The sequence below is a fragment of the Alnus glutinosa genome, chromosome 4 (assembly GCF_958979055.1).
Source record: "Alnus glutinosa chromosome 4, dhAlnGlut1.1, whole genome shotgun sequence".
NCBI lineage: Eukaryota > Viridiplantae > Streptophyta > Magnoliopsida > Fagales > Betulaceae > Alnus > Alnus glutinosa.
The window spans coordinates 6,436,079-6,451,555 of record NC_084889.1 but is presented as its reverse complement, the minus strand read 5'-3'; the positions used below and the strand labels follow the sequence as shown (position 1 = coordinate 6,451,555).

Below are 15,477 nucleotides of genomic sequence, written 5' to 3'. Positions count from 1 at the left end.
CAATTGACAATACTATGTTAACATAATGAGATAGTGGTGAAATAATATTGTAGTATATAGCAGGTGGTCTTAGTTTGCCTACTCATCTTGTAGGCTCAATTTGTGAGCTTCATTGGAAAAGCATACAAAAATCGATTCTCAAGCGAAATAGGATAATGAAATAATCAAATTAAGTTGATTTTAAATAGAAAAAAGAAACATCCATTAATAATAGGTCTTTTTTTTTTGGTAATGTAATGAAAAGTAATAGAGGCCCCATTGCTAGTATGTGACAATGGCTTTAAACCATGGATACCAACAATATTTCAAGGATTGGCTTACGTATAACAGCCCTACTTGCCTTTTTTCTTTTTTTCTACTTAATTTACTCAACAAGCTATGTACTTACCTCTTTGAGATCTCATCCCCCCCACCCCGAAAGAACTTGAACAACATCACAGACCGACCCATCACTAAGCAATCCAACAAATGCAATTTCACCCTGGAATTAGATCCAATGATTCAACAACCTGAGCCATAACTGGCCTGTCTCTTGAACTCTCCACAGTACACCGGCCAGCAATATCAAAATATTCCTTAACATTGGCTTCTACAAGCCCCTCCCTCCAAATATTGGCATCCACCATTTCCATTTGCCGATTTTGGGCCACCATTCTCATGGCCCATTCCTCCAGCGAAACCTGTTTCCCGTCCATCACCGTTGGCAAATTGGGCTTCTTTCCCGTCGCAATCTCCAACATTAATACACCGAAACTATATACGTCGCCCTTCACCGTCGCTGCCATGGGCCCAGCCATGTACTCCGGCGGCATGTACCCCATCGTGCCCGCCACTTGTGTCGACACGTGCGAATGCGAGGTGTCGATGCTCCTTGCCAGCCCAAAATCCGCAATATGCGCCTCAAACTCTGAGTCCAACAACACATTGCTAGCCTTTATATTCCTGTGAATAATGGGCTCCTCCAACCCATGGCAGTAGGCCAGCGCACTAGCCACTCCCTTTACGATCTTAATCCTCGTCTCCCAACGCAACGGTTTCCGTACGCCCCACTGCGATAACGACGCCATGTCATCGTTCTCCGATGACGCGTCCTGCAACCATTGGTCGAGGCTACCCTTCTCGTTATACTCGTAAACCACGAGCCTTTCGGGGCCCGAGATGCAGTAGCCGAGAAACTTAACGATATTCCGGTGTTGGACATTGCCCAGTGTCTCCATCTCGGCCCGAAACTCCCGAAGGAAAGCGCCTGGGTCAAGCCTCTTGATGGCGACGGTGGAGCCGTTGGAGAGCTGAGCCCTGTAGACGAGGCCGAAGCTGCCGTCGCCGACGATCAGGTCGGCGGAGAAGTTCTTGGTGGCGTGGACGAGCTCGGTCATGGAGATTCGGAGGGATGGGTCGAAGGCCGCGCTATCGTCGACGGCGATGGAGGAGAGCTCGGTCTTAGGTGGGTTGCGGAGCGCGCGGGCTTGGACAAGCCCACGGGCTTGGGCCCGCCCACGGGCTTGGACCCGCCCACCGGCTTGGGTCCTATCACAGCTTTTCTTGTTTAGTTTACAGACGACGAACAACATAGCGAAGAGAATTGTCATGAACAAGAAGCTTGCCGAGGCAACGATTATTGCTTGGATCGATTTCTCCATATTGAAAGAGACAAATAAAGAAAGGAAGGAATTGGAATTCGAGAAATAGAGAGGGGGTTAGATGATGAGAAAAAGGTGTTGTCCCTCTTGGGTGTGTTGAGGGTTACATGTGGGTTTGGAATTCGACTGAGAACGGTGGGGAAAGGATAATCAGAGCCGGTATGAGCGGTGGGGTGGGAGTGGGGTTTCAAGGAAGATGGGTTTTGGTCATCGGTAGTCTTTAAGTCTTGCCTTGTAGTGAGGCCAAGTCAACGTCTAATGGGTTTTGGGGCAGGGATCGTGTGCGTACTTGTCAATTAAGGCGACGTTGATCATGTGTTGAGAATTTTTTTTTGAAAGGGATCATGTATTGAGAATTGAGTATTGAAGATTGGCTGCAATGAAAATTGAAGGGAAAGGATGGTGGATGATGACGATGATGATATGTTCTTTTGACGTGTCAAATGCTCCGAAGGATTGAAGACTACCTCTTGAGTAACATATAATCATGCATGAGTAAAATAATTAAAGTCAGATGAGCAACGCATTCCCAATCCATCGTTCAATCTGTCCTTGCTATTGAAAAAAAAAAATCAATAAAAAAATTGACAATTCCACATCATCATTTACTCTTTTAATAAGAAAAAATGTAATTTAATAGACTAATATACAACTGAGATGTTGTGACAATAAAAAATCAATTTTTTACATCAAAATAGGGATTTTGCTGATTAAAAAATTGATGTTTATTTTTATATCATTCTAATTGTATGACAATCATATAACCGTTAATTAAATAAACGTACTCTTGATAATACGCACTACGAATAGCGCCCAGCCGTAATCAATCAAACTTTCTAACATAAGAAAAAAAGAGTGAAACCTAGAAGATGAGGGTGATGGATCATGGACTCCTTCATGTCTGCTCAAATTGTAGCGACAATCAAAGAGCAAAAAGGAAACCCAAGAAAAAAAAAAGGCAATGATTGCTTTAAATAATTGACCGTTTGAATCAATCTTAAAGCATCCTCATCGAGCTTGGCATTTCAAACTTTTCACCAAATTTTGGTGAAATTTCTCAAACTCCCCCTTGCATCAAGCTCTCTATTGTTTCACCAAATTACCGCTTGTTAGAATCCTTCTCCAAATCTAACGCCCAAAATCTCTACGCTATTCTATTCTTTAATATTTTTCTCATTCTCGCGCCTTTCTTCACCTTCTTTCTGCAAGATTTCTGTCACTTTCCTCAGCAAGATCTCTGTCACTTTCCTCTGCATCAAGCCATCAGCAAAAGGAAGCAAGCCACTGATTTTTCAAGCACTGGGCCAACTCGTGCAAGCTACAAGGTGGGCTTTCGACGGACGTGGACAAGATCGAGCTCGATGCCGATGCCGACAATGCAACCGGTGACAGAGCCGTCGACGAGGAAGATCCCAAACTCAAAAACGCTAACTTCACTGATGAAATAGGCGAGAAGCAACCGAATTTGACCCCGAATTTCCCTTCCCAAAGGTGAGTTTCATAAATTGTTTTCAATTGATTTAGGTTTTCAATTCATTGCAAAAAAAAAAAAAAAAGAAGTTGATTTAGGGTTTGAAAAAGTTGATTTAGGGTCTACACTCGCCGCAAGCTTGAATCCGTTAATGGGTTCACAAAGATCAAGTCTTTTGGCTATTTGGGTTTCACGGTTTCTGGCCTAATTGGGAAATTCTGTGTTCTTTTATGGGATGGGTGTGGCCGTTTATTCCTTTGAAGGGGTTGGGATTGTTTTGCCAGTAGAGTCTGAGATGAAATGAGAAGATTGCAGAAAAATGGAACCTGCCGATGTAGTTTCTGTTCTGCTGAAGGGTTGATCCTGATTGTGTTGTTTCTGTTCTGCTGTAGAGTTGTTTTGGTGTTTGCCTGTTCTTTTGTTGATTTTTCTATTGTTTGGCTTGAGTTGATGGTGTTGTTGGTTGCTGCTGTAGTTTGCAGCTTGGATTATTTGGTTTTAAGGCTTGTATTCTGGCCTTGAGTTGTTCCTGTTTGGAACTTGTTTTCCAGTTTTTCTGGAAGTGTTGTTACTTGTTTTCTGGTAAATAAGTTGCTTGGCTGGTTGTTGAAGACAATAAAAGTCCAGGCTAATTGTTGGTTCAATTAATTTAATTAAAGCACAGTGGCTTGGCTGGTTGTTGAAGGGAATTAACGTTGGACGTTGGATGAAGGCTAGGGAATTTTAAAGTAGATGATGAAGGAAACCAATTTTGACAGTTAAAATAGTTATTCTCAAAACTAATAAAATATAATATTTAGTTAAAATAGAGAAATATTTAGAGAGTTTGATGTATGGAGTTTTTCAAAAGTAAAAGATAACATCAAAAAAGTAGATTGTTTAAGCTAAATTTAGAAAAAATTTTGGAGAGTTTGATGAGGATGCTCTTATGTTGCCAAATAGCAAGTAAATTACATAGCTAAAGTCCATGGGAGGACCCACACGGCATTGTCTAAAGTTCGTGAGTTCTGACCCGTTCAAACTACATCAAAAGCCAAAAGGAAGAAATTTGAAGCACTACGGAGGAAAACAGTTACTTAAAATTTAGTCCAAGGCAAAGTGCTAATTTTTAATTTTTTCTGCGCAATACCAAGGAAATTGAGAAGGGAAAAAGAGCTGAATAGGAGAGAGAGAAAGGGGTAATTTATTTGCGCTACGCATTATAGCTTTGAATAGGCAGAGACCACACAAAAAACCACCCCAACATTTGGGCTTTTTCGTATTAATGATTAATGAAAGTTAAATAGTTTTCTTCTAATAACCACCCCAACATTTGGCAAGCCCTTGGGCAGTTTTCATGAAGCCTAATTTTTTTTGATAAGTAGTTTTCATGCAGCCTAATAGACAGACATTAATCTGTTGTTAAGTACCTGATTCCACTCTCGTTGTCTCCTTCAAAAGGTTTTGCTTCCGGGTGAGGCCTTCGGGGAGCGCAGGCAACATTTTTGAAGATCGAGTAAAGAAGATCAAATTCCGCCTTAAATTTCGAGCAGCAGGCTTCTATCCGTACTTCTCTGCTACACTGGTAGCTACACTGTCTTGGCTGTCCCTCTCATGTTCTTCAATGGCAGGTCGTATTTCATTGTATAATGCATCAAGCGCGGCGTTGGCATTCTTCTTAATTTCCTGCACAGAAACTTATCATTTTCAACATGAATTTTAATAACAAAAATAATAACTACAACGATGAAACATTAGATATCATTCATTCTATGATTGATGTTTCATATAACAAACCAAGAACAATTTTTTTTTGTGCAGTTGGATAAAGCATCCATCACTACGGTGAGAATATGCTATTTGATCATCTAAGTGATGCATAAAACAGAAGATATTAAGATCATTAGACCTCATTATATTCCAGATATGACATGTCATGAGAGTGGGGGCAAACTGCAAGTGGTTGAAGCACCAATCATACAATGATAATGATGTTCTTTGTGGTCTTCTAAGTAATCTCTAAATGAGGCCTGTGTAACCAGATTTCACTCAAACGAAATCCCACCATGAGAAGAAGAAGTCATTTGCTTTCATATTAGATCATAAACTAATTATTTGACAATATGCTGAGCTTCAAGCATGCTAGTAAGAGCATATTGGAATGGTTTCCTGAATCTAAATTTCGACACTATCATACATGCCGACACCAAAAAGGAACTCAGGGAAAATCTTTTTAGGTATTAAAATTTAAGAAATGCATTAAAGCATAATTGTAATGGACAAAAACTGTTAAAGGAACACACATTAAGGGAAGAGGGGGAAAAAAAAGAGTGAGAACTGAGATCCTTAGCTTTCTAACCTTCAGCTAGAGATCATGCATTGTCATTTGATTCTTAATCTTTTGAAATATATTGATTTCACATTATTTTTGTTTTTTTATTCAAGTGTTACACGAGAAAACAGCACAACTAACCAAACCAATATAAACATAATCTATACCAAATCCAAAATGACATCATTTTGGTATTAAACTCTAACACCGAATCAATGTCATGTTGGTGAATTTATTAAGTTATATATATATATATATATATATATATATATATATATACACACACACACACACACACACACAAGGGTATGCGGATAATTATTTTTGCTAACCGCATCCGCATGTGTGGATAGTTACGGATATCGAATGCAGACGGTTAATATCTATCCGCTTGTACACCCCTACTATTGGGCTGTTATTCCACTATTATTATAATTTTTTTTTTTGCTAGAAATTAATGTTGCATTTCAGGTAATATTTATCGTGTCTATTATTAAAATATAAATTATTATGTGGTAGTTTATATGATATTTATTGTGTTTATAAATTGACATGCCAGTTCACGTAGTATTTCTCATGTCAATCACTAAAATATAAATGTATCATACATTTTCATAAAATATGAACTGTACATGAATTTGTAAAGAAATTTGTAATAAAAGATGTATTCCAATCATTTTTTTTTTCACTTTGATCTAAATTGTAGAAGTTTTACCAATTTCAAACTGTTTATTTAAAATTTTGATCAATATCTTTTACTCTAAGCCAACATTTTAACGTATGACAAGGTCGTCAAAGAAAAGAGACAGAGAGATAAATGTCGTGGAATTTTACCATCTTCATTACTTTCAGGTAATTTGCTGTTCCCACTATAAGGCATACTTATCCAAATAAATCTCAAATTGTCCATTACTTAGACAGGCGAGTTATATAAAAATTATTTCGAGTTTTCTATTCACCTCCTCTTGCCTCTATCACTTTGTATGGCTAAAATTTAATTAAAATCCGGTTAAATTATCACTTAAATTACTTAATTATCTAACCAATTTAAGTTAATAAAAATAAATAAAGTTAATCATTTAATCTTCTATTTCTCGATATTTTTCGACAAGGGCACAGGAGCAACACTTCAAATGTGAGAGGAAATCATCAATCAAGCCTCCCTATCAAAGGAAGAGATGATGAGCAGCGCAATTCAAAAAAACATATAAAGCCAACAACTACTAAATGTGTTCTTTTGGAATGAAATTGTTGTTTCGGAGAAAAATGTCACAAAATAGTAGTTTAATAGTGTGTTTAAGGGAGATTAATACGTTTTTATTCTCTAAAATAGAAAATAGCCGCCATCTTTTGGAGGGTAATGGTGGTCGACTTCGATGACCCGATTGCCCCAACTCCCAAGGCGTGGAACTATATTCATAAATTCTTTTTTGTATTTTTCGCTTTTTGGACCACTTTTGTAAAAAATTTGTAATATATATATATATATATAACAAGCCGCCTTCGATTGTGCATTTGTGCATATTTTTTTATGCTTCTTTTGCACGTGGCAATTTCCATGTCATTGATTATTATTTATTGACTTCAAGTCAATTCTATGCCCGTTGCAGATATATATCCCAATTTAATTATCAAAAAGAAAAAAAACGACTCTTCAAGAAAAACAATTTAATTGACCAGGAAACAAAAATTAGAGAATACAAATAAATAAATAAATAATTGATGGTAGAACCGTAGAAGGCTAACCGAAGAAAAAATAAGAGAGATATCGAAATAGTTGCATGATGGGATATATTGTTTGCTTTAAAATAGCTAGAAGGTAAGAAAGGAGGATTATGTAATAATTAGTGAAATTTCGTATAATATATAGTACCCCTATGTATGTATTTAAAGAAACTCCCCTATAACTATCGACTACAAGAAAAATGGTCTTCAGCGACCAATTTTTTAGCGACGACCCATAAGTCGTCCCTAATAGTCACTTATCAGCGACGACATTTTGGGGTCGTTGCTAATGTCAAAAAAAGTTTGAACATCAGCGACGACAAAATTGTCGTCGCTAATATGTCGTCGTTATTATTGTGGCGGTAATTTTTTTCCCACGTGAAAAGTATTAGTGACAATATTTAGCTTATTAGCGACGACTTTGTGGTCGCTAAAATGATCCATAAATAATATATTAATTTGAATCAAATTATATTAATTTGAATCAAATTAGCGACAACACATCGTTGCTAATATCTCGTGTATTTAACTTAATTTTTTTTGTTTTGGAAAAACTAAACTTTACCCCCCCCCCCCCCCCCCAAAGTTTAATCTAATATGCAATTTTGCCTCCAAAATGAAAAAAAAAAAAAAAAAAAAAAAAAAAAAAAAAAAAAAGAAGTTGCAATGGACCCCAACTAAGTTTCATAATTTTGCCATGTAGCATATTCTTCCGAAAATACCACTGAAAAGATCAATTTCTTTTTTAAAAAATAAAAAATAAAAAATTGGGGGTGGCTCCGGAGCATTTGGGGATATTTTTGTCTTTTTTTAAATAAAAAATTTAAATAAATAATAATTTTTTTTAAATAAAAAATTTTAAAAAATAATAATAATAATAATAATTTTTATTTATTTATTTATTTTTTTTTTTTCGGAAGACTTGGATACATTACTAAATTAGGAAACATGGTTAAGGTCCATTGCAACTTTTTTTCACTTTAGAGGTAAAATTGCAGTTTGAGTGAAACTTTGGGAGGTTAAGTGTAGTTTTTCTTTTTCTTTTTCTTTTTTTCTTTTTTTAATTTTTTTGTAAATGTATCATAAATCCTTGAGATAACACAAGATTTGAAATCACTCATTCACTTTTTAATTTTAAAAAAATATCACTCATTCCTTAAGTTTTTAATTTCGCGAATTTGAAAAATAGTCATTTCGTGTTTTTTCCGTCCAGTTTTACAACGTTTGTAAGGTAGAGTCACCATTTATCCACAGGCATTGACACATCAGTTAAAATGACACCGTTTAGCTTTTTTTTTTTTTTTTTTTGCCAAATCACCTTAAATTAATAATTTCTTTTTTATTAAAATATATATATATATAAAATAAAAATTTTTTAAAAAAAAAAAAAAAAACCCATTGCCGATGCAATAGAGCTGAAGGTGAAACAGAGTTGGACGAGAGAATGGTTTGAGTTCAAGAAGTTGTTTGATTTTTTTATTCCATTTGATATGAAGATTAATTGATCTGTAAAGAGGAAAATGAAGTAAAAGGGAACAATGAACAAGTTGCTGGAAATAGCAGACGGTAGGCATGGTTTTTGCGAAAATGGATAATTGTATCGTTGGTCCCTGGGGTTGGCCATAATTATTTTTCACTTCTTATGGTTCAAAAAGTTCATGAGAGGTCATCGTAGTAAACAATAATTACGAATCACTCCTAGGCCAATTTTCTATCTACTATGTTAACAGATTCTGTTAGTCAATCATGTCATACCCAATAAAAAGTCGACACGTGTCAATTACAATAAAAAAAAATATGAAAAAAATAAAATATAAATATTTGTTTTTAAAAAAATAAAAATGAATAAAACAAAGGGGTGGCTGCCGGTGTGGGGGTTGCTAGGCCACCCCCAGAGGTGGCCGAGGGTGGGTGGCTGCCCACTTTGTTTTACTAGTACTGCATTACTCCAATCGATAGAAAATTTTATCGATCCTAGTGCATTACTCCGATCGATCGTGAGTATATGAATTATATATTATCCTAATGCATTAGTTCGATCAATAATGATAATAATATATGGATTTTGTCGTATCCTTGTACATTAGTCCGATTAATCGTGATACGATCAAATAATTAATTGATAACAAACTTACATATTTTTTAGAAAAAAATACACATACCCCCTCAAATTGATCCATTGTCAATGTTTTATCTAAACTACAAAAAAATGTCAATGTCAACCTCTCAATGACAAAAATATGCTTCATAAAATTAAAAAAGAAAAAAAAGAAAAAAAAAAGAAATTATAATTATAACAAAATAAAAAAATAAAAAAAAGTTTGAAAAACCAAGGGGGTTCATTGTAATTTTTTAAATTTTTGTAAACAATTAATTTTTTTTTATTTGTTTTGGAATTTATAAGAATACTTTAGTCTTTTTTTTTTTTAAAAAAAATATTAATAAAGAAATTTTATATATATATATATATGAAGGAAAAAAAAAAAAAAAAAAAAAAAAAAAAAAAAAAAAAAGGCCAAAGTTTGCCAACCACCCAACCCATAAAGCAATTCTAATTAATGGAATCTGGCATGCAGTACTCCCATTCACGACTAACTAGGCTATTTACCACCAAAAAAAAAAAAAAAAAAAAAGGTAAAAGAAACACAACTTCCACTAGTTGCACGCGGGAGACTTTCCCGCACAAACCAAAACTTGTTTGTTATATATAGTTTAAGAAGCAGAATAAAAAAAAAAAAAAAAGCAAAGAAAGCAAAGAAAAGCGGCGCTCCATCAAAACAGTTTCTTTCTCTCAGGTCTCTCTCTCACTCTCTATCTCGTTTTGATCTGAATTGGGATTTGGATCTTTTATTGTTTAGAGATTAATTTATGTTTATTTATCTGTACGTTTCACTCCCAAAAAAATTGTAATCCTTTGAATTGGGATTTGAATCTGTTATTATTTAGAGGTTAATTTTAGGGAAAAATACAAAAAAGCCCCCCAAACTACCATCGATTCTCCGGATGGCACCCCAAACTACCAAAGCTTGGATTCCGGCCCCCCAAATTACTTGACCCTTGTATTTTGGCCCCATCCGTCAGATTCAGCCGTCTAACTGGACGGAAACCGAGTCACGTGCGAGTCACGTGACTCATTTTTCCAAAAAACCCGAGTTTACCCCCTCCCCCACGGACTGAAATTACGAACATGTCCTTCGGTCCTTTAACTTATTAACTGAGAAAATCAGAAATAAAAATACAAAAAAAATTACGATTATGCCATTTCTCACGCTTCATTTGTGAGAAATCATCGGACAGAAATAAAATCAAAAATCCTAGGGTTTGCTTCATTTCTCACGCCGCTCAAGCTCACTCACGCCGCTCACCGCTCACTCACGCCGCTCACGCCGCTGCTCACGCCGCTCACGCTACTGCTCACGCCGCTGCTCACGCCGCTGCTCACGCCGCTGCTCACGCCATTCCTAAGTTGGTCGACACTGTCGAAGGGGAGGAGACGGGTGTTTGCCGAATCTATTCCGAACATCGCCTTCGGTCCTTTAACTCATTAACTGACAAAATCTCTTCCGAATATTGTTTGTAAGTACCCACTGCCTAAATGCCGACACCCCCCGACACCTTATTTATATTTCATGGAAAACGATGGGCATTTGTTTGTTTATTGCAATCTAGGATCGAAATTTGGACTTGTTGGACCTACCACACTTTATGATTCTTGTTTGTATATTGGGAGCCCACCATTTTTGCATATGATTCGTTTGTTTAGCTGGTCCCATTTTTTGTTTGCATAAGAAAATTGTTTTGAGGGTTTAGTGGTCCCCTAAGAGACAGCCGTGGGTCAGTTGTCCACTGTCCACTGTCCCCTTGTCCACACTTTCCTGTCCCCTTGAATGAAAATTGACTTTTGTAAATGCGAAAATAATTGGTCAGTTGTTATGGGCTTGTGATTGAAAATGGAGCATGTTTTTACGAACACTGTTGGTTCCTTAAAATCTGTACACACACTCTTGGTTTCCTTAAAATAAGTTTGCTTGCATTTTATGAAATTGGGTTGAATGGCTGATATCTAGTCTAGGATACTTGGGAAAAAACAAAAAAGAGGAAAAAAGACTTAGGAAAAAAAAATCATAATAAATAAAATAATAATAACTCAATGTGTTTGATTTAGAATAGTTTGAAAAATATCTTGTCACCCACATGTGCACATCTTTTCACTTGATATTCAATTTGCTTGTTTCTTTATTTATTATGTTTTGTTTTGAAGATGGCTACACAAGAGTTCGTATTTGAGGTGCATTATGGAGGTCATATAGATAGGAGGTTCATGAATTCATATGTTGGGGGAGATGTTGATGTGTACAAGACGGATGTCATTCCACATGATAGGGTGTCATTTTCAGTTGTAGAGGATATTGCTAAAAGATATGGGTACAAATCCGGGGACTTGATTTATTACTTACTGCCAGGGTGTACTCTTCGAAATGGGTTGAAATTAATCACATCAAACTTTGATGTAAATGAAATGGTTCAAGCCCACTTGGGTCTACCAATTGTTGAGTTGTACATCAACTCATTTAATGCCTCCATACCTGACATTGATGAGGGTAATGATGAAGATGATAATGATAATGACGATGATGATGATGAGAGGGGGTATTCTAGGATCGAGCGTGACGATCCATATTGGGAAGAGGTAAATGAACCGGATCTGTTTGTGGATAATGATGATGTTCATGATGATGTTCCTGGGCCATCTATGGGGAGGGGGGGCGAAGAGAGCGATGAAAGTGATGAGGGTGAAGAGGAAGGTGATGAAGAGGAAGGTGATGAAGACGAAGGTAGGGGAGTCGACCATACTAACAGTGGATTTGATTATGATGAAGATGCAAACTCAGACATGCCACGCAGTAACATTCTTACATCTCCTCCCAGAAGTGATGATGAGTATGAGGTGACCTCCCAGAGGAGACATGTGACAGAGCCTTCTGAGTTCCAAATGGCTGACATGGGTAACACAGAGTTTGTGGTGGGTCAAAAATTTTCGTCAATCCAGGTTTTCAGAAATGCAGTTAGAGAGACTAATGTAAACATGGGGAAGGATGTAAAGTTTAGGAGGAATTACCTTGCGAAATGTATAGTGGTATGCAGTGATACGCGTTGCAAATATAGGATTTATGGGCGCAAGTGCAAGGATGAGGAATCCTTTGAAGTTCGATCAGTTCAGTCCGTACACAAATGTAGGAGGAAACACAGTAATTCTATTTTGAAATCGTCTTGGATTGCAGATAAGTTGATTGAGAAGTTCAGAGCACAACCCAACATGCCTGTAAAGGCAATGGTAGAGACAGTGAAAGAAAGATGGGGTGTAGATGTGAAGGAGCATAGGTTGTATCGGGCTCGAAGACTTGCAAAAGACAAGATACGTGGCAGTGTGAACGACCAGTACAAGAAGTTGTGGGACTTTTGTGAGACAATCAGGAGAACAAATATTGGCAGTTGCGTAATGATGAAAATAGAGAGGCCATTACCTGATAAGCCCGCAAAATTTCAAAGGTTGTACTTCTCCTTAGCCGCCATGAAAAGCGGTTTTCTTGCTGGTTGTAGGCCCATCATTGGGTTGGATGGGTGCTTCTTGAAAGGTCCGCATAAGGGCCAACTTTTGGCTGCCATTTCGAGGGATGCAAATAATCAGATGTATCCAGTGGCTTGTGCAGTGGTAGAAGCAGAAGTCAAAGACAGTTGGACTTGGTTTTTAGAGACTTTGCTATCGGATCTTGGCGCCCCCCCTGCAGAGGGATGGACATTTATTTCTGATCGTCAGAAGGTAAAGTAACATACATATTCCTGTAATCAATTGGTCAATTCTTTTTTTATGATACAATCAATGTTATGTCTGACATCTTAATTTTACTTTGCGCAGGGTCTGGTCCCGAGTTTGGAAGTGGTGGCTCCCGGTGCTGAGCATCGGATTTGTTGTAGACATTTGTATGCAAACTACAGAGATGTAGGTCACAGAGGTTTGGCATTGAAGGAGAAGCTCTGGAGCGCGGCTGCCGCTTACACAGAGGCTGAGTGGTTTATACAAATGGACGAACTAAAGCGGATAAGTCCGGATGCGTATGATTACCTGTCCAAGATTGACCCAAGTACGTGGACAAGGGCTTGGTTCAGTACCTTCCCTAAGTGCGATTTAGTTGTGAACAACCTCTCAGAATGTTTCAATGCTTGGATTGTGAAACAACGTGATCTACCAATAATATCGTTGATGGAAATGTTGAGAATAAAATTGATGAAGAGATACCAAAAAAAGCGAGAAGGCATTACAAAAATGGATGGCAGGATTTGTCCAAAAATTTTGGAACGGTTAGATGAACTCTCACAAGATGCTTCTCATTGCAATTGCGTGTATGCTGGGGATGGGTTTTTTGAAGTGACAGACAAACAGAAACAACATGTGGTTAACTTGGTTAGAAGAACATGTGGGTGTAGACAATGGGACATGACGGGAATCCCATGTGCACACGCAATATGTGCAATATGGAAAGATAGTGCAGACCCTGTTGACTATGTTTCTTATTGGTATACTGTGGATATGCTGAAAAAGGCATATGAACATGTCGTGTATCCCATGCCTAGTGAAGAACAGTGGACTAAGACAAATGGCGTGCATGTAGACCCACCAGTGATTAGAATACAACCTGGAAGGCCGAGAGTAGTGAGGACCAGAGGACCAGAGGAGCCCAAAAATCAATACAGGATAAGGAAGGGTGGGTTACTATGAGATGTTCCAGATGTAGGGGTACTGGACATAACCTAAGAACATGTCCCCGCATAAGAATAGAAGCAGTTAATTATAGAGGACCTCGTAGGAGTGAGGTAAATTCCTTTGACAGTTTTGGGGTTTATTTCTTGGTATTCAATGATATGCTTAATTATTATGTTGACATTTGTTTTTTTAATGTGGTAGGTGCAATCTACTGAACCGAATCACCATTCTACAGTTGATTCTGAACCGGTTACTTTTTCATGTCCTAACTTTTTCATGTCATAACTTTTTCATGTCATAAGTTTGTCATGTCATAACTTTTCTATCATTTACATTACATTTTGCAGCCCTCAATTGTCCATCACACCCCACAAACCACTGTTGCATCATCGTCTAGAGGAAGGGGTAAGGGAAGGGGTAGGGGTAGAGGTAGAGGTAGAGGAACTGGTCGGTCACAGCCACACCCACAGCCACAACCACAGCCACATACTCTGCATCAGCCGCAGCCTTCGCCTCATGCCAATGCTTGGGTGAGTACTGGCAACACCCATAATTTTGTTGTTTATATTTATTGTTAACCCCACCTAAACTTATTGTTAACTTATTGTCTTGACAGTTTCCAAGTACCGTCAACACGGTCCGGGGGTATGGACCGCATTCGCAGTCACAGCCTCGGACCCATGCCAATGTTATTGTGAGCACTCTTCTATAATAGAACTCTTACTTTTATATTGCATTATGTTCAAAACTTTTACTTTTATATTGCATTATGTTCAAAACTTTTACTGTGTCTCTACAGTCTCAAGGAACTGTGAACACAGTAAGGATGTATGGACCCTCGTCAGTACAGCCGCATTCTCAGTCACAACCTCAGCCTCAGACTAATGCTTTTGTAAGCCCTCAATCCACCGTTCTTTTATATCTGTTGTTTTTTTATGACAGTTTTGGTATAACCTAATTAACAACATTTTGCAGTCTCATGGTAATGTCAACACAGTTAGATTATATGGACCCCCTACACCATCACAGTCACAGCCAACAACTATTGTGAGCAATCAAAACACTCGTTCTCTAAGTTTTGAATTTTATTTAAATTTTTAACTCACATTTTTTATTTAATTTAAATTTACAGTTTCAAGGTACTGTCAACACTGTCAGATTGTATGGACCCCCTACACCATTAGGGGACTCTCAGCCAGGAGGGTCTACTCAGCCAACAGTGTCTTCTCAGCCATTCAACCCAATTTCATCAAAGCCTGTTACTAGAAGTCAAAAGATTATTCCAACAGTGGAGAAGGCAATTGGCGTACTTGAGGCCAATCAGAGAAAGAGGAAGAAGCCGGAATGGCAAAAATATTAGGGTGGTTTTGTTGGTGATAAACAATTTATGGATGTGTTTGGATGTGTTATTGTAGAAATGTTTTGATGACAAGCAAATGTTGTTTTGATGATACATGTGAAGGATATGTTTGGATGTAATTGATTAGACAAACATGTATAATTATGTAATTGTGTTGATGACTTAGATGATGGATGTATTTGAACCTAATTTGATGAAAAGTAGGTG

At 37.4% G+C, this 15,477-nt stretch overlaps 2 protein-coding genes across 2 annotated transcripts; one reads left to right on the top strand and one right to left on the bottom strand.

Moving 5' to 3' along the window:
- Window positions 1-178: 178 nt before the first annotated feature.
- Window positions 179-1,976, bottom strand: LOC133867223 (phytosulfokine receptor 2-like). The gene has a single exon (XM_062303938.1). It carries the CDS (start codon window positions 1,638-1,640, stop codon window positions 477-479), a length of 1,164 nt encoding a protein of 387 aa, XP_062159922.1. The 5' UTR covers window positions 1,641-1,976; the 3' UTR covers window positions 179-476.
- A 9,432-nt stretch (window positions 1,977-11,408) lies between these two features.
- On the top strand, window positions 11,409-13,940 carry LOC133866072 (uncharacterized). The gene is made up of 2 exons (XM_062302636.1): window positions 11,409-12,968; window positions 13,065-13,940. Exons 1-2 carry the CDS (start codon window positions 11,409-11,411, stop codon window positions 13,923-13,925), a joined length of 2,421 nt encoding a protein of 806 aa, XP_062158620.1. The 3' UTR covers window positions 13,926-13,940.
- The last annotated feature ends 1,537 nt before the right edge of the window (window positions 13,941-15,477 follow it).